Here is an 18,133-nt window from a genome sequence, read left to right as displayed (position 1 = left end):
ACTCCTCTGCTACACAAACCCAGTGTTCCCCCTTCCCTTCTCACTTGCAATAATACTAGCTGGGAACTGTTTCTAGTGCACCAGACACTTCTCTCATCACTCTCCCTCTCAGACAGGAGTGGGATAGCCAAAAATACCTACTTTCCTTGGTAGCTGACCTCTTTTATAAATAATATTTGTTTGACTTTGGAAAGGCATCCAATTGCATGTTGTAACGATGATATCCAGCGCTATAAGTTAATAAATACTTCCATTCAACCATCAAAAGTAGTATAGAAATCAATGGCAATGTCCTGAAATTATTCAGACCTTTTCTCTAGAATTGTCAACTGTGCCGGCCTGAGTATCATACAAATCCCTTAAAAAACTTCCATAGCAGCAAAAAAGAAAAGAAAAAACACAGCTTTTCCGCCTCCCATAGACTCTTTCCTGAGTGTTCCAGCCCATCCTCCTCCTCTGCCTGCCATAGAGCAAAACTAACATTCAACTTACTAGAGTCTCTTAAAGCGATTAACTCCAAAAAGAATTTATTAGGTGAAATGGATGAAGCAACATAATTCAAAGCAGCAGTACTCCATAACTAATTCCCAGCTTTGTTACCTTAAACATATGGATGGGTTTGTCTCTCAGAGTTTTTATATTCCTTCTCAAATTAAACAAAGAGAAGATAGAAGGGGAAAGTGCTTCAAAGAAAACACCACTGCCTGCCCGCAAAGTATCTGCCATCAGATTATATTGTCTTTTTTGTAGATTTGTTTCTCTAAGGCTTTGTTGTGGTTACTGCTATGACCATATGGAGCAGAAAGTAGTTAATACTGGAAGATCCCAAATTAAGCATTCTGCACACAGCACTCTGTTGTGACTGAGCATGGGATAGCATCCAACTTCATTCACATACAGCAGGGACGTCGTCCTCTGAATGCTGTTGGACTCTAATCCCTTCCAGGTAGCATGACCAATGGTCACAGGTGATGGTATTTGCAGTCCAACCACATCTAGAAGGCCACAGGTTCCCCAACTCATGCAGGCTTGGGCATCAAGATCCATGCATTCACAATCAACTAGATCCACCTCAGAATGGAAAAATGTGGAGAGAAAAACACCACTTTGTAGAACAATAGAACAATAGAAAGTGCAACCTCATATCGTAGCAGTATTCTAGAACCATTCTTCACATTACACAGAATAAAATAGCAGAATTCTAATCTCAGCTGCACCACTTAACACTGTGGGAGACCATATTACCACATTAATATTTTCTAGTCTTCACTGATGTAGTAAACTAGCACACCAGGGAGAGGGTTATACTAAACTTTTCATATGATCATCTACAACTTGCAGGGAAACAAAAACAGATCTGCAGTGCTAGAATTCTGGATCGTACCACTGCAATCTACCATCTCATCCTGCATAATGAAGAAAATGGCTCTGACTCAAAATGTCAATGGACACTGTGAAATATAGATGATGGCACTTTCATGGAAGCTGGATTTTCATCCATGGAATTTGCTTCTACAAAAATAGAAATGAGCACAGAATTAAAAGCAGATATCATCTGCATGATTTAGCTTTCTGCCAGTAATTCCCTCCGTGCTTAATACATTCAGCACACTTAATATACAAACATCTAAGCAAAGAAATGTCTAATAAAACTAATTTAGGTTTTGTTGTAGGCTTTAAAAAGGGGATAAGAGATAGGGATGGTTTCCTGTATTTTTATCTACTTGGGAGGTGCCAAATAACTTAGCGTTTAGCAACTAGCTATACAAATTTCATCAGTATCTAGAGCTCTTTCAAATGTACTCCACAGGGAGGATTGGGTCCCCAGCAACAGGACTGCACAAAACTCTCACACACCCAAGAGCCACCAGTTGCCCTGGGTTTTGCTGAGATCCTTAGTCTTTGCACAGATTAGCAGTTTTAAAATCATCAAGGTTGCTTTCCCCCATTGTGTTTCAAGTCCATTTCCACATTGCTGTACACCGCAATAAGGGAGCAAAAATGTCATCACCTGGTGTGCTTTGTGTGTTTGATTTCCCCACACCAGCAACCCTCCTGAACGCTTCTTCACAAAGCTGTCATCTGCACATGTGCAATGGCTGTCTCAAATGTACACACCTCAGCTTAACTCTGTAGTGAATGTGGCTTATGTTTTCAGATTGGATGGAAGCTGGTTTGAGGGAAAACCCATCAAACAACAGTATTTCTCAAGAAGATGGATATGAACTGTGGCTCAGCTTCAAACATCAGCGCTGGGAGCACATTGAAGCCAGAGTAAACGGGAATCATACCATGCCTATATGATTTTTGTTGTTATGCTAACTGGATGGCTGTGGAACTAATGGACCAAAGTGTTGACCCCTCAGATGGCAGGCAGACAGCTGCCAAAGTATGTAAGGAACACCTGTAAGTATGGATGAAAGAGAAATGCCATTCAGTACAGACTAAAAGTCAAATCTATCAAACCTGCACTTTCCCAAACAATATGTAAACCATATCTGAAATTTGTGATGCAGTTCTCCAATCAATGTTTGGTTGCCCTTCTCTTCCAGCTGTTTAAAAGAGTCAGATTTTCTTTAGTTGTAAAAAAAAGATGGACGAGATACTGGGAAAACATTGGAAGGTCACGAATGGATGATGATGTCAGTTGGACGCACACACCCCACATGTGTGTGAATGAGGCAGTATGAAAGCAGTGTTCTGAGCCAGTACCTGAACAACTGGAGTATGTTCAGTGAAAGATATTAATTTGTCTTTGGCCTGTAGGCTCTGGATACAGAAAATATGTTTTTAATATGCATGCATAATGCAGCCAAAGATGGTGCAAAACCATATATACTGTCTACAGATTACATGCTGATCTTTCAGAGAATTCACCCAATAAAGAGGCTGGCAAACGATATCTCAAGTCAGTGCTGGCTATTTGTATGCCTAAGAAGCTTAGATTGGCAAAGTATTTTCAGCTAGGCTACAGATGTTGAGATTTTGAATAGCACAACACCAGGGGCTCAGCTACATTAGTAAAGAAAACCCGGTTTATATGCGTTATAACATTGTGACACCATATGGCACTATGGAGTCCCACCTTTCACCAACGTGATTTCCCATAATAAAGTTTACAGCACGTTTTCTTGAAATGCTGTTTGGATTTGTCTAGATCCAGCCTAGGTCCCTGTAGTTGCATTTTCAACATAGCAGCAAACTACAGTTTGATTTCATTCAGGTCCAACCTTCATATATTAGGCCCAAAGCTTATGTAGGGGTTATGTTCTGGTGGTCTGTGCACAAAGGCAAAATCGTGTAAAGTCAGGAAGGCACATACACCCCAGAACCGCCCACACCCACATGACAATCCCTACCTGAGAGCCAGTGTGGTGTAGGAGAGCCAGTGTGGTGTAGTGGTTAAGAGTGGTGGACTCGTAATCTGGTGAACCAGGTTCGCTTCCCCGCTCCTCCACATGCAGCTGCTGGGTGACCTTGGGCCAATCACACTTCTTTGAAGTCTCTCCGCCCCACTCACCTCACAGAGTGTTTGTTGTGGGGGAGGAAGGGAAGGGAGATTGTTAGCCGCTTTGAGACTCCTTTGGGTAGTGATAAAGCGGGATATCAAATCCAAACTCTTCTTCTTCTTCTCTTCTACCTGTCCAAAGCTGCACATCAAACAAGGAAAACCTTGGGAGTCTCCATAGGGCCTTCCAGAGCCCTCATGCAACCTTCCTACAAGCTGGTAAACAAGGTGGAGAGCTTTAAAAGCTCTTTCTGTTCTAGGTTTTCCTGCAACTGAAATAGATTTTACCGTATTTTTCGCCCCATAGGATGCACCGCCCCATAGGAAGCATCTAGGGGTTTTTTTGGGGGGGGGATAAAGAAAAAAAATATTTCCCCCCCAGGCGCGGGGCTGGCGTGGGGGAAGTCCGAGCTTCCCCTGACCCCAGCCCCCAGAACAGCCTGCTATCCACAAGCCTAGGGAGCCCGGCGGGAAGTCGCGCCGGTCTCCCCAGGCTTGCAAAAAGCTGTGTGAAGCCCAGGCACGCTCTTCAGTGCACCCCAGGGTTCGGAATGCAGGCAGAGCTGCGTGAAGCCCGGGACTGCAGGCAGCTCTGCGCAGCCCTCGGGAGACCGGTGCGACTTCGCGCCAGGCTCCCAGGGGCTGCGCAGAGCTTCCTGAAGCCTGGAGAGCCAGAGGGGTCAGTGCGCACCGACTCCTCTCGCTCTCCAGGCTTCCCCGAAAGCCTGCCTTCGCCCCATAGGACACACACACATTTCCCCTTCATTTTTAGAGGGGGAAAAGTGCGTCCTATAGGGCGAAAAACACGGTAAGTCCTCTGCATTGCTTACCATGTTCTGGGAAAGTCATGTGAGGGCCCTGGGACGCTCCCACAACCTTCCCAGAGCCCCATAACCAAGGCAGAGGGCTTTAAAACTATTTCCATGGCAGAAAAGAGTTATGTGACCACCAAACACATATCTTTACGTGCCAGGCGAAAACATTCCTTTCAGGCTTTTGACTAATTAAACAATATCTGGCCTTTTAAACAGGGGTGGGGGTATTGTTTGTTACGATGTTATGTATTTTCATGTTTTTATATTGCAAACCACACTGTGATCCTCAGATGAAGGATGGTATGGAAATACTACTACTACTACTACTACTAATAATAATACAAAACCCAGCACAAAGTCCTCTACCTTGCTTTGTGGGCTCTGGAGAGTCTTGTGAAATCTCACATGGCCCTTTCTTATTGTTTCCCCCACTCTCTTACCCTATTTCTATTTATTTATTTATTTGTTTATTTATTTATCGACAAAGTACGCAAGTTGCAATCATGTAAGTACATATGTTTTGGACCTACTGCAGTGTGCCAAAAGTGAAGCGCAACTATTTTTATGCATTCATACATACGTATATACTTAGTCAGAAAAGTAACACGCTTTCCTCTTTTAACAATAGAAACAGCACAAGGGAGGCTTCCCTGCATAACAAAATAACAAAACAAAACAGAAAACAGATTTTGATCCTTGGCATAACCGGGAAGGAACTTTTTTGCATGTGAAAGACAAGAACACTGGAAATTCTCCAGAGAATCTGAAACATTCTATGGAGTTAGAGCAACTGCAAGCATGCTAATTTAAAATGACAATCACCAGGGGAGAATTTCTTAAAGTGGGGGTGGCCTTTGGATATGTTCTACTCTAATTAGGTTTCCCCTTATTTCCTCTAATGTGCTATTGACCCCTTCCCTGCTTTGTGAACCCATTAGGGCTGTTCTGCTAAGTTACATTGTGTTCTCTCCACAAACCTTTGGCATTGCAAGAATACAGGGAATAAGCCTCCTGGTGCTTCTGCCCAACTACATCCTCCCAGTTGCTCATTAGCCAAGGGATTAGAGACAATGTCTGAGCCAGTATCTCATCTCTGTCCTTGTTCACTTTATAGGCCATTTTTACAGGGGAGTCTGAAAGCATTTTTGAGCCCCTTGCTGTATTCACATAGCATGGTCACTCCGGAGAATGCATAAGATTAATACCAGGAACCAAATTCAGCAGGCAATCCTCTGAAGAAGAAGATGTGTTTGGATTTGATATCCTGCTTTAACACTACCCAAAAGGAGCCTCAAAACGGCTAACATTCTCCTTTCCCTTCCTCCCCCACAACAAACACTCTGGGAGGTGAGTGGGGCGGAGAGACTTCAAAGAAGTGTGACTGGCCCAAGGTCACCCAGCAGCTGCATGTGGAGGAGCGGGGAAGCGAACCTGGTTCACCAGATTACGAGTCCACCACTCTTAACCACTACACCACACTGGCTCTCTGGTGCCCTTTTTAATTTTGAAGGAGGAGGTGAAGTAGTGTTGATCTCTTTCTCAGGGCTTAAAGGCCATGGCTGGGTCAGGAACATTTGGAAAAAAGCAGACCTGGTCCCACTCCATGCTCTGCCCATGGCAGTGGCCTCAGTGACAGACGGAGAAGGATGGAAAAAGAACTCTCTCCACTCTCATCACTTCAGCCTCCATCTTCAGTGCTTAGTAGGAGGGTGGGACAAGGTCAGGATCGCTTCTTCACTTGGGAAATTACTTCCATTCTTCATCTCTTCTTTCCCTGCCCTTTGCTTCCAATAAAATAAGACTGATAATGTAGACATGTGCAACAGCAAAATCTATTTCTTTTAAAATGTTATGAATATGGTTTATTATGGATAGCATTTTCTTTTATATATTGTACAATGGAACAGTAGCTGGACAACCAGTCTAACCAGTGCTGTTGACTCTTACCTAAGAAGACTCTTATCATACCATTCACAACAGTTTTCCTTCAGAGGTTGTTGGACTACATTTCCCATAATCCCTGAACGGTGCCCATGTTGGCTAGGGGAACAAGGTCCTAAAACATCAGCATTGGGGAAAGCTGAACAGAATGATTGACAGCAGTCATTCTATTAGAAACAAATGTCGCATATTACATTGAAATATCACTATTGTGTAAGATAACATTTGGCTGCAAACAAAGCTGTGACCTTGAATTTGGTTGCCCCAGAAATCATATAGCTGCTCCAAAATAAGCATTTTCAAGGATGAAACATGGATGTGATATACACTTTCTCATACCATATATAAGCTGTATCTGCATCCTACTAGGCACACACTTTCTAACGTTTGTGTTTAAGGAAAGGTATAAAATATCAGTTTGTCTTACTGACACAAAATTTGTTCCTTCTCCCCCAGGAGATGATTTGAGAAGCGCATACAAATCCCTCCCCCCAGTTAGTAAACTGTTCAAAAAGAATTATGTTTAAGAATAGTATCCAGCACAACTCTTTCAAAATACAGTACTGATGCTGCGTGCACTGTGATTTAGAAATAGTATTTTCATGCAGGAACAAAAGACATTAACACTTTTCTTGGAGAGTTCTTGTATTTTAAGTTTCCAGAAGTGCTCGCCAAAGGTATTTGAAACTTTGTCAAAAGATGGGCTGAGAGTTAGGAGTTTCTCATTGTTCTAAGTAGAACTGCTATTTATATAATTTAACTTTGACTGGCACTAGGATTTTTATTTTTATTTTTTGCTTATTTTAGAAAAAGGAAAGGAAAAAGGAAAAACAACAACAGAGAGTATCATATGATATCCATACTCTGATGGTTGTGAGGACCAAAGAACTTCTTGGCTGCTGTATCAAAATTGTGTTTTGATGAAATAAGAGACTAGAAAGTGAACCTATTCTATATCAGAAAAAACCATGCATGGGCATAATCATGTTGACTGACCAGTTGCTTCTGGGGAAAACATTAGTGTGCACCAATGCAAATTTGGTTTCCATTCATATCGGTATTCCCAGTAAGCTCCAAAACCAAGGAAATCTCTTTTGATTGTCAAGAGTATTAGTTATTTGGTGCGAAATCTTCATGAACATGAAGGGATCATTTTAGTGTTGTTGTTGTTGTTTAAAACCTAAAGTTTAAGATAATGTAATTATGATAAACAACTACAGACATTGCCACTTTCCATTTACAGGGCACCAGGATACATTTACAGAGGCAATGCAAACGTTCATAGCATCAGCAAATCATGTATATATTGAGTTATTAAAACTAGCTAGCAAAGGCTTTTAAAAGCAAGGCACTGTGTGAAAATGAAGTTAATCTATCCGCTGCAGCATATGGTTGGCTCCTAACTTTCTCAAAAATGCCCAACAGAAAGTTGGCTGCCATCTCTCCTTGGCATTTGCAAGGGTTTCTATTCTCCAGCTGGTGCCAGTTATTAACAGAAGCACAGTTAAGGGTTCATCACATCAGACGGAATGATCAGAACAGACAAACCTGGTAGCACCAGTGCAAGATTTTGGGAGTGCCAATTACATGGACTGATGAGTGAAGTTTATCTCTTAAACATGTGAGTTGCTTAAGCTAACAGATGAAGTTTTCCAACAAAGCAGAGAGACAGCAAATGGGCGCTCACTGCTTCTTAGATGCCAGGATGTTTTGTTGAAAACCTCTCTGGAACAGATGGAGAAGATCTTTCCAGAGGCCACAATAGGACCAATAACTCAGCATAAAGATAAAAGCAAAAGCTTCTGGAACATCTTAGAGAGATACACTTGGGAAGCCTCGTCATTTGTTGATATATCACATTTGAAGGAAGAAAAAGTACTTTTCTTTGCAGAGACCTACAGTGAAGGCCACCAATGTAGCACCTTGTTTAAGGTCTCACCTCAATCCTGGCCAGTTAAGGCAGTAAGTGGTTAGGAAAGCAAGCCTAAACTTACTTCACTCTCCCTTGGGAACAGAGGGTATTTCAAAGTTTGGATAGCTTGAGAGGCAGCCTAAGACTATACTGTGTCTCTTTGAAATGTTCTCCAAAACCACAGAAGCCAAATTCATTTCCACCATTATTTAACAGGATAGATGGCTGTGGTAAAGACCACCCGTGTGTGTGTGTGTGTGTGTGTGTGTGTGTGTGTTTGTGTGTGTGTGTGTGTGTGTTAAGCACAAACCAAAGCAAAACAAAGCTGTAAACCTTGAATGAGTCTCCTGATACTAGTAAGCAATTAAAACAATTTAAAAATAGCCCACACATTCATGAAAGGTACTTTCCTGCTTCCAGGGTTCTTTTTGGGGGGGAGGGATGTGCTTTAAATGTATGGTGTGTACAAAGCCTCAGTGTATAGGAGAGCATGAGCACAATCAACACGATCAGCAACACCCAGAACTTGACAAGGCCAACACCCTTGCAGGAGGCCCACTGCCAACACTTGGAGCCTCCCAACCAGTTCGTTCTTCTTGCTCTCGCTGCCTGTTCACCTGCCCTTTCCAAGCAAGTAAGCAGAACCGAGAGAAGCAAGGCTAAAATACAGTTACCTCCTGTGGTGATCACACAGGGCCCCCGGACATTTGACGGTCTATTGACCCTGTGCCACCACTGCGATAGCCTTCTTCGCTGCCACCACCCCGTTTCTCACGGGGACACACGGAGTCCAGACAGTTGTTAACATTAACAAATAATCAAGTTTATTTTTAAATGCAGGAACAAGCGTATGGTTCCAGTTTATTTTTCTCTTGTCAGTTTCTTTATCTTAGTTCCTAACAATTCCAAACTGATTATTCCAACTATTTATCTGATTCAACCTAACAATTCCTCTCACTCTCTCACCACACAACTTGACCAACCCACTGCCTATTCCTCCCTCTTCTTTCTCCAACTCCCAAACCTCAACTCCCAACTCCCAAACCTCAACTGACTTTCAAAACTTCCCACTCTAACTTTTACTCCCTCCTTGCATTCTCACTGGCCAATCACATCACACCCATTTTAACCCTTTCCTTCTGACCCATCCTAGGAGGCAAACACCACACCTCCACACACAGTGTCCTCTCTCTCTCTGTCTGTCTGTCTGTAGGAAGTGGCGCCAACTAGGTTTTTGGCATTCAAAAGCCAAAATGTACAACTACAGAGGCATTCGACAACCGAGGTTCCACTGTAGCTCCAGTTAGAACCAGAAGGTGGGGTAATGGTTATGGTGTTAAATGAGAACTGAGGAGACGCAGGTTCAAATCCCCAGTCATCTATGAAGCTCACTGGACAACTTTGGGCCACTCGCTATTTCAAACCTACCTCACAGGGCTGTTGTAATGAATAAATGGGGTAAAGGGGAGAACCACATATGCCAGCCTAAGCTTCTTGGATGGGCAAGAAATTTTTAAAATTGCGTCTCCATAATCTACGTTACAATAGGCAGCAAACAGTGTCTTCTTACATCCATGCTGAAGTCCCTAAAATAAATTCAGGGCTTCTACAGCCTGGGGAAACACCAGCTACTTCAAATGTATATAAAATCATAAATACAAACAAAAAAGAAAACATAATCAATGTTACGAAATGTAGCAGCAGTACATAGTTTCTATTTTCTACATAGAGAGCAGATAATGCAGAAAAATAAAAGCAGCAAAACACATCACGAAAGCCAAATTTTTTGCAATGGGGTGGAAGGAGAAGCATAGTTGAATACCAGCCTAAATTAAAACCAGTGACTTGATAAAACAGTCAAATTTCACTTTGTATTTCAAATTGTAAGTAGAACCACAACCAACAACATCAACAACAAAAGAACTTTTCTAAATATTTGGGCATGTGTATTTTAATGAAATCAGCTACCCACAAAAAATCACCCACAAAACATTTTAAAATGAAAAGTATAATGCTGTGAGGAATTGATTGCAGCTCTAAGTCGTAAATTGGCCAAAAATATTATTTCGCTTTTTTATGAAAGCTGCATTGAGAAAAAAATAAATTAAGAGAAGTGTCAAATGCTAACATTAAGGTGACAGGGGTGTGCATGGGTAATAGGATATTTTGAGCCTTTCATATTGAAATTTAAAAATAAAAATCCCCTTGTTAGTGGAGTTGTATTTCCTTGGGACAGAGCCAGCAAGTCTTAAGCAGTGAAGAGCAGCTGGGGCAGCCCCAAATCCCAAGGCTCACTACTAATCACTGTGTCTGGCTGCCTGCACAGAGTATTCAATATTTGAATGTATGTTCTTTCTCTCTCTCCATCTAGCTGCCTAAGAATTAATGTCAGTCATATTGAGATATCTGAGTGCCTTTATGCCCAGTCATCCCAGATTTGTGAGGCAAATTCATCACATGGAGAAAGAGCTGGTGTGAAAATGGGATCCCATTTGTTGAAGGGTGGGTTACGTATACTTGTGTGTGTGTGTGTGTGTATGTATATGTATATGTAAAGCCTGAAAGCATTCTTGTTCCACATCAGGAAGGTCACAGACTGTGGTTTCACAAGTTTTACTCAGTGGCTCAGATTCCACCAGCCATTAAAGACTCAGGTTGCAATCCTGCACATAGGCTATTTAAATGCCACTGACTTCTATGTAATGGGATTTAAAGAATCGGACTGGAAAGGATGGCAGCCATTAATTGTGGAGGGAAAAGAAAACCATATAAAGCTGCCAAAGGTTTGGGGCATTGAGGAGGAGTCACTCAACATATTTGTACACTTTTCTCCACAAAGAGCCACAAACCTGTTTCTGCTTCTTTTTTTTCAGAATAACAGCCAACAACAAAAACAATAGCTGTATTTTTGCAATTGTTACTAGCTTCTGCCTTAAGCTGCTGGATTTATGTGTTCCACTATGCCAGGGGTCAGCAACCTAAGGCCCATGGGCCAGAAGCGGCTCACAGAGGTCGTTTGACCAGCCCATGAGCCGCCTCCAAACTGAGTTGCCCACTTGTGCACTGTGCTAAACCGGTGCTGCATGGTGCTGGGACTCACTTCCGCGGCGCTGAAAATTGTGTGCACGACCACGATCCGGCCCATGGCGGGAACTCCGCAGGACCGATCCAGCCCAGGCAAAATAAACCTTGCTAACCCCTGCACTATGCAATCATGGGCCATACAGCAGAACTGCAGGATTGCAAGACCCATGGCCTAGCAGAGTACAGCAAAAGTCATTCATGAATATGACAGTGATGTATAATAAGGTGTCTGATTATATGACTCTAGATTCAGATTATATGACTAAAAGATTCAGGGCACAAACTGTATGCAAATTTAGTTATCTGAACAAATTATGGTGGTTGGTGGCTTGTGGTGCGCCAGCCAGGTGAGTGGGTGGAGGGGCTTACACCCCCTGCTTGAGGCGGAGATCGGCTCCCGCCCACAACCCCTCCCCTCTTTGGAGGAGGAGAGTCTTTATCTGAACAAATTATGGTGGTTGGTGATTGTGGTCTCACCAGTACTGTAATGGGCATGTACAGCAGTGTTTTAAGAAAATTAAATAAAGGAGAAAGGGCCAGTGATCAGGGGCCTAGCACAAAAGACCCTGGGCTCAGGCTGTCTTTCTCTTCCAAGTGATCCTGGGGCAAAGGGGTGAAAGGAAAGATCTGCATAAGTTCAGGAAGAACCCTGGGATATAAATTATTTGGGCCAAGAATGGAAGACAGACAGCTGCCATTCCATGCCCTCCAATGGCTAAATAAGCACATTTGCTCACTGGCAGAAGAAGGGGGGTTCAGGGGGTGTGCTGTGCTCCGGGTGTGATCCTTGAGGGGGGTGACATCACCTCCCTGCCCCCCTGGGACGCTCGCTCCACCCCCATAGGATGCTTGGCCTGCCCCTGGGTGCACAGCTTGTGTGCCACTCCGGGTGCCTGAGCAGCTAGCTCCGCCTCTGCATTTGCTATGGAGAAACCTCTAAGCACAATACCCCTTTTGAGTTTATGTGCATCTTCACTGCTTCTTCTGCCCTTCCACATCTGCTCTCAAATAGAATAAACCAAGGCCATGAAAACAAACCATGGCCTGTCACCATTATGCTTGTGGGATTCAATTGAATACTGGCAAAGTCAGGTTGCACAATTAAAGTGGATTTGAAGCTTTTTGTGCAACAGGCCCGCTCTCCTTCTCACTCCTCCAAATCAAACTTTTAGTGGTAAGAAAAGGGACAGAAATGCGCTGGAAAGTATGGGATAACTACGGCTTGGATTGACACATCTTCCCTGCAAACTTTGTGCAAACAAAATCAGGATGTATGTGAAATAAACAGGTCATCTGAAAGTGACTCACATCTTTAGCCTCTTCCAAACTTCTTACCTTTAATTTACAAGGGGAGGAGTAGCTCTGGTGCATAAAACTTACCCAGTTGGTAGCTTCTGCATGGCAGGTATCTGTCTTCCTCTTAGTAGGCTTTCTCTCTCTCCATTGCCTATTCTTTTGAGAGGGGAGCGTCCTGGGGGCTGGAAGGCAGCCACAGGGCCAGGAGGATGATACTCTTGTTCTGGAACTACCTCTTCACATCGAGAGCCTCTGAAGCCTGAACGGCAAATACAAAGCTGGGGGCGGCTGCAGGATCCTTTGTTCTGGCATGGAGGGTCACATACAGCTGAGGCAACAAAGAAGAGAATGAACAGATGGAGGCAATCCTAGCTTGCAATAAACTATGTGTTCCCCAGAAGAACCTCTTACCCTGTCTCACTGCACCCATGGAGATAGGTAACAGACTTTCTCTTTCAGGATGAACCTGGCTGGTTCCTGCCTTTTCAATATAAAGATAAATATAAACGTAAAGGTAAAGGTACCCCTGACCATTAGGTCCAGTCACGGACGACTCTGGGGTTGCGGCGCTCATCTCACTTTACTGGCCGAGGGAGCCGGTGTTTGTCCGCAGACAGCTTCCGGGTCACGTGGCCAGCATGACTAAGCCACTTCTGGTGAAGCAGAGCAGCGCACGGAAATGCCGTTTACCTTCCCACCAGAGCGGTACCTATTTATCTACTTGCACTTTGATGTGCTTTTGAACTGCTAGGTGGGCAGGAGCTGGGACTGAACAATGGGAGCTCACCCCGTTGCAGGGATTCGAACCACCGACCTTCTGATCAGCAAGCCCTAGGTTCTGTGGTTTAGACCACAGTGCCACCCGTGTATAAATATACATGCTAACAAATCAAATGCTGTTTCAATCTCATCCCTTTCCCCATACTTTTAGGGAGGCTCTCCAACTTATGATTTTTTTTCAAATTGCCAAATATAAGTTTGTCATTTAAATATCATTTGTTGCATTATTATTCTTTTGAAGGATAATCACATCAGTAAAATTGCATCAGGGATGACAGAATTATGAAGGTAGGTTTATAACACCACCAATTGATGTGATAACATCAACCAATTGGTACTGTGCACAACTAACTAATGCTGCAAATCCACAAAGCTATTTTTTTCTAAGTTTAACCCTGTAAAGAAAATTGTTTGAACCAAATGTGATGAGTGACCCGAGATATAAGGTTACCAGATTTATTTCAATGAATCCAGGGACACTTTTCAACTTCAATGGATTTTGTATGGGGACTGATTTGTAAATCCGGGGACTGTCCCCGGGAAATGGGGACGTCTGGTAACCTTACCCCAGAATGGAATGAGTGGCTCAAATAATATATATGTAGACACAGTCACCAAATGCTTCATAATGTTAGCAAAGCTCTGCTTGACTTTTAGTGACTCTCAAGTAAGAGCTTATATTGCTTCTTGGTTAAATTGTTTCCACAAATGTAGCATCTGAATCAGCAACACTTTGCAGCACCTTAACTGTGTCCACAATCACTTTGTTAGTCTTTAAAGGTGCCACAAGTTGTTAAAACTACTTCCTTATTCAGGAGGCAATGAATATCCCTGTTGACAAGCAAGGGAGTAGTAGTGGATCGCAAGACTTGCAAACCTGCAAAGGCAAAGCTTAAGAAATAACCAGGTCCTAGGGCAGGGCCCTCCAGATGCTGTTGGAGCCCAATTCCCATCATTCCTAGTAGTCCAACAACATCTGGATGGCAAAAGGTTCCACACCAGTGTCCTGTGGCTCCTAGCCACATTCTGCAACCCCCAAGGCACTGCTGCAGACCAACAAGCTACAAGTCCACCTGACACTCCTCCACTGATCCAGGACACCTGCGAGGCTGCTTTTGAGCAGAGAACAATTAGCTGGGCTCCCCTCTTTTTAAAAAGCTGACTTTTGTGCTGTTTCCTGACTGGATTATAAAACAAATTTGGCTCCTGATAGTTTAAGAAGCAGTGTGTAATAATTAGCGGTGCACTGCTTTTCCTCCTCAGAATTTACTGCTGAAGTTGATGTACTGTAATTAGTAGCACACATAGACCGTGGGTGGATTTGGGTGCAAAGTTAATGAACTGTGGCTTCCAATAATTGCTGAAGAATTTGAGTGTGGTGACTTCCGAATTAGCTGGTGGAAGGAGCACAAGAATCCCCCTCATTGGATAGGACAGCTTAGAAACCTCACCCCTGAAGTATTTGGGAAGAAACAAAATATTTGATCATATATACACAGGCAACACCTGTGTTTGTTTGATTTTTACCTATCAGATTTTCCACAGAAAGGGAAAACTGGATTAAATTGGGAGAAATACAAGCTGGCGTTTTGATGCCAATGACACTGTGTGGGCACTGAGATTAACTTGCATGCATGAGGATCCCACAATAAACACACATGCAGAAACTGGAAGCTGCAATCAGGTTTCCCTGTCCACAGGTGGATAAAGAAGGTATGAAAAAGTGTTGAGGGAACAATTAAAACACCACTGCAGACAAGAAAGGGGAGCTTCCATGCATAATGATTTTATAGAGACACAGTTCCTGGTTTTTAATTCTTCTTTGGTGATCACTCATAGCCAAATAAAATCTTCTGTTATGTACTGAGTTGAATAGGATCCAGAATGCAGCAGTCTGATTGGTCCACAGGAGCCACCCAATCGAGCTCCAGGTGGAAGTGAATCCGCAACCTGATTGGCCTACAGGAGAATCCCAGAATTAGCCAATCACGTGGGGCCCATTGTGTAAATAATGTATATAAAGCAGACATTTTGGGGGAACTGGCATTCCTCACTACAATGAGCTGAATAAAGAGCATGAAATCCACACTCGACTCCGAGTATATTTCATCTTCCATGAATGCGGTCTTAACAGTGTGTTTGTAAGTGGCTGTGGAGGTCAGTTCTGGTTTTTCAATACGTAAATGGGGGACAGAAAACCTCCAGCCACCAGCAAACATCCTGGAAGGACATACTAAAATTGGTGGTTGTGATAGGAGCATCCAGCCATATCCTGAGGTAACTTTTATTATGTGAAGCAGGAACTTTCCTGTTTATTGTTTGTTTGTTTTAATTTCTTTGTTACTGTTGGCTCATGTCATTTTCTAGATAGGAATGCATCTCAAAAAAATCAATAAAATATTCTTTTTAATAAAATAAATATCTACCTGAAATATACTTTGGTGTATTTAATGTGTGTTAGTGTCATGGAATGAGCTTAGCGGAAGTTAGGGCACATACCATGTATCTTTTAAAGCTAGAGCCCATAACTTTGACTAACACTCAGATGTTGCTATATGTATATGCATGTTAACCCTCAGGAAACAGGTTAATAGTTCTTGGTCACTGTATTTCAGTTCCCACATTACAAATAATTCATAAAAAGACCAAAGAATTCTACCTCTGATGTGGTATTCATACACACACACAAACATGAGGACAGAAATGAGAGATCCAGCGAGCACTGAAAACCCCGGCAGTGTGAGAGAAAGAAATGTAGAGCAGAACGCAGAAATTAAATTAGAACATGGAATGCAGTTTTTGAGGCACATATTCAATTTTGGGGCTAAACTCTTTCCCCTGTCTTAATGCCAAGTCCTTCAAAACCTGAGCTATTGTTTTGGGCCTGAAATACAAAATTTGCTTGGGTTGCGGCTTCATTCAAAGACTCTCAAGTTGTCCCTAGATCCAAGCAACAACTTTAGCTAAACTAAAGTGAGCCTTCTGTGACTGGGATTCACAAAGCCATTTGAAGCGGTTGGATATTCAGCTCATATTGAAAGGAATCAGATTTAGACATCCTTCTCCCTTGTGTAGCTGCAGAGATTCCAGTCACTGTGCTGCCTTCAACCTAAATGGCCTAAGAAGAAAAGTGGGAGGGGTGTGCTGCTAGGGGAACGAAAGAGTATTTACACTCATAAATTATTAGCCTCTTGCTTGAAAGAGAGAGAGAATATCTTGACCTTAAGGCCCAGCTGAAATTTACCATCCCCTGTCAGGAAAGGGTTTTTAAAAAATAAAAAAGGTCTTTTGACACGACCCTTTTAATTAATCCACACAAACAACAGCCTACCACTTGAAAAGACACCAGGAGTCCCTATGGCCAAGAGCCCAGGTCTGAAAAAAGCATTTCTTTCGTTCCCAGAAAAACCTTTAATGAGAGAAAGATGCTGCCATTCCTGGCCTGGCGGGATGTTTTCAGACACTGTCTGGCAGCTCAGCCTGCTCTCTACTGTTCAGCTTCTGAGACAGTGAGTCAATCCTTGGCCCCGTATTCCAGAGCACAGAGTTAGTCAGCTTCTCAGGAGTAATCGCATTAACAACTGTAGAACCTGGCCTACAGTAAACATGCTGAGGCAGCCTGATCACCACTGAACATATTGGAAGTTCCTGATTTTCCAGCATACCGCCATCAATATACTTAGGGTTGCATTCAACATAGCGCTGAGTAAGTAGTTCCACCAGTGAAAGGATTTCTGTTTGCACTACCAAACTTATCCCTCTTTCCTCCTCCTGTACACCCCTAAATTTGTTTTAGGGCTTTCCCCCAACCCTCTGGAACATTAGGTCCAGTCACGGACGACTCTGGGGTTGCGACGCTCATCTGGTGTTTGTCCACAGACAGCTTCCGGGTCACGTGGCCAGCATGACTAAGCCGCTTCTGGCGAAGCAGAGCAGAGTGGTACCTATTTATCTACTTGCACTTTGACGCGCTTCCGAACTGCTAGGTTGGCAGGAGCAGGGACCGAGCAACGGGAGCTCACCCCGTCATAGGGATTTGAACCACCAACCTTCTGATTGGCAAGTCCTAGGCTCTGTGGTTTAACCCACAGCGCCACCCGCGTCCCTCATGGAGGGGAGTACTATATGTAAATAAAGCAATTATATATTGAGATACTCTAAGTCTTCAGTGCTCTCACCCAAAGAAAACTAAACCTGGTAGCACTGCCCCTAAACCTTCTAACCATTTGAGGGTATGCAATAGTTGTGGCTATTTTTCATGCCTCAAAATAACCAAAGATAGAAGTACTGCTGAGGAACAATCACATGTTCTGGAACATCCTAGGCCAGTTATCACCCAGTCGCAAACCTTCCATTCTCGAGCAAGGTGATTGAGTGGGTGGTTGCTGAACAACTCCAGGCATGTCTGGATGATGCAAACTATTTGGACCCCTTCCAGTTGGGATTCAGGCCCCATCATGGGACTGAAATGGCCTTTGTCGTGCTGGTAAATGATCTCTAGTGGGCTAGGGACAGAGGTGAAAGCTGTTTCTTTGTTGGTTCCCTCACTGCGAGAAGTGAAATTACAGGGAACCAGGCAGAGGGCCTTTTCAGTAGTCGCACCCACTCTATAGAATACCCTCCCAGCAGGTGTCAAAGAGTTAAGACATCTGAAGGCAGCCCTGTTTCGGGAAGCTTTTAATGTTTGGTGTCCCTCTGTATTTTTGCTGGAAGCCATCCAGAGTGGCTGGGGTATTATTATTATTCAAGGGCAATTGTCCTTCTTAACTGAACACATGATGATCACCACCTGGTGAG

General features: G+C 43.3%; 1 protein-coding gene across 3 annotated transcripts in view; it reads right to left on the bottom strand.

The window, feature by feature from the left end:
* LTBP2 (latent transforming growth factor beta binding protein 2) overlaps positions 1 to 18,133 on the bottom strand; it is a 129,689-nt gene that overhangs the window by 92,023 nt on the left and 19,533 nt on the right. For all 3 annotated transcript variants that reach the window (XM_083740817.1, XM_083740816.1, XM_083740818.1), the window contains one exon: positions 12,641 to 12,884. In XM_083740817.1, coding sequence (XP_083596943.1) covers positions 12,641 to 12,884 — 244 coding nt within the window. The remainder of the gene's footprint in view (positions 1 to 12,640; positions 12,885 to 18,133) is intronic.

Source organism: Podarcis gaigeae (assembly GCF_964106915.1).
Source record: "Podarcis gaigeae genome assembly, chromosome: 1".
Lineage (NCBI taxonomy): Eukaryota > Metazoa > Chordata > Lepidosauria > Squamata > Lacertidae > Podarcis > Podarcis gaigeae.
Note: the sequence above shows the minus strand (reverse complement) of the source record. Positions and strands in the feature narration are given on the sequence as shown.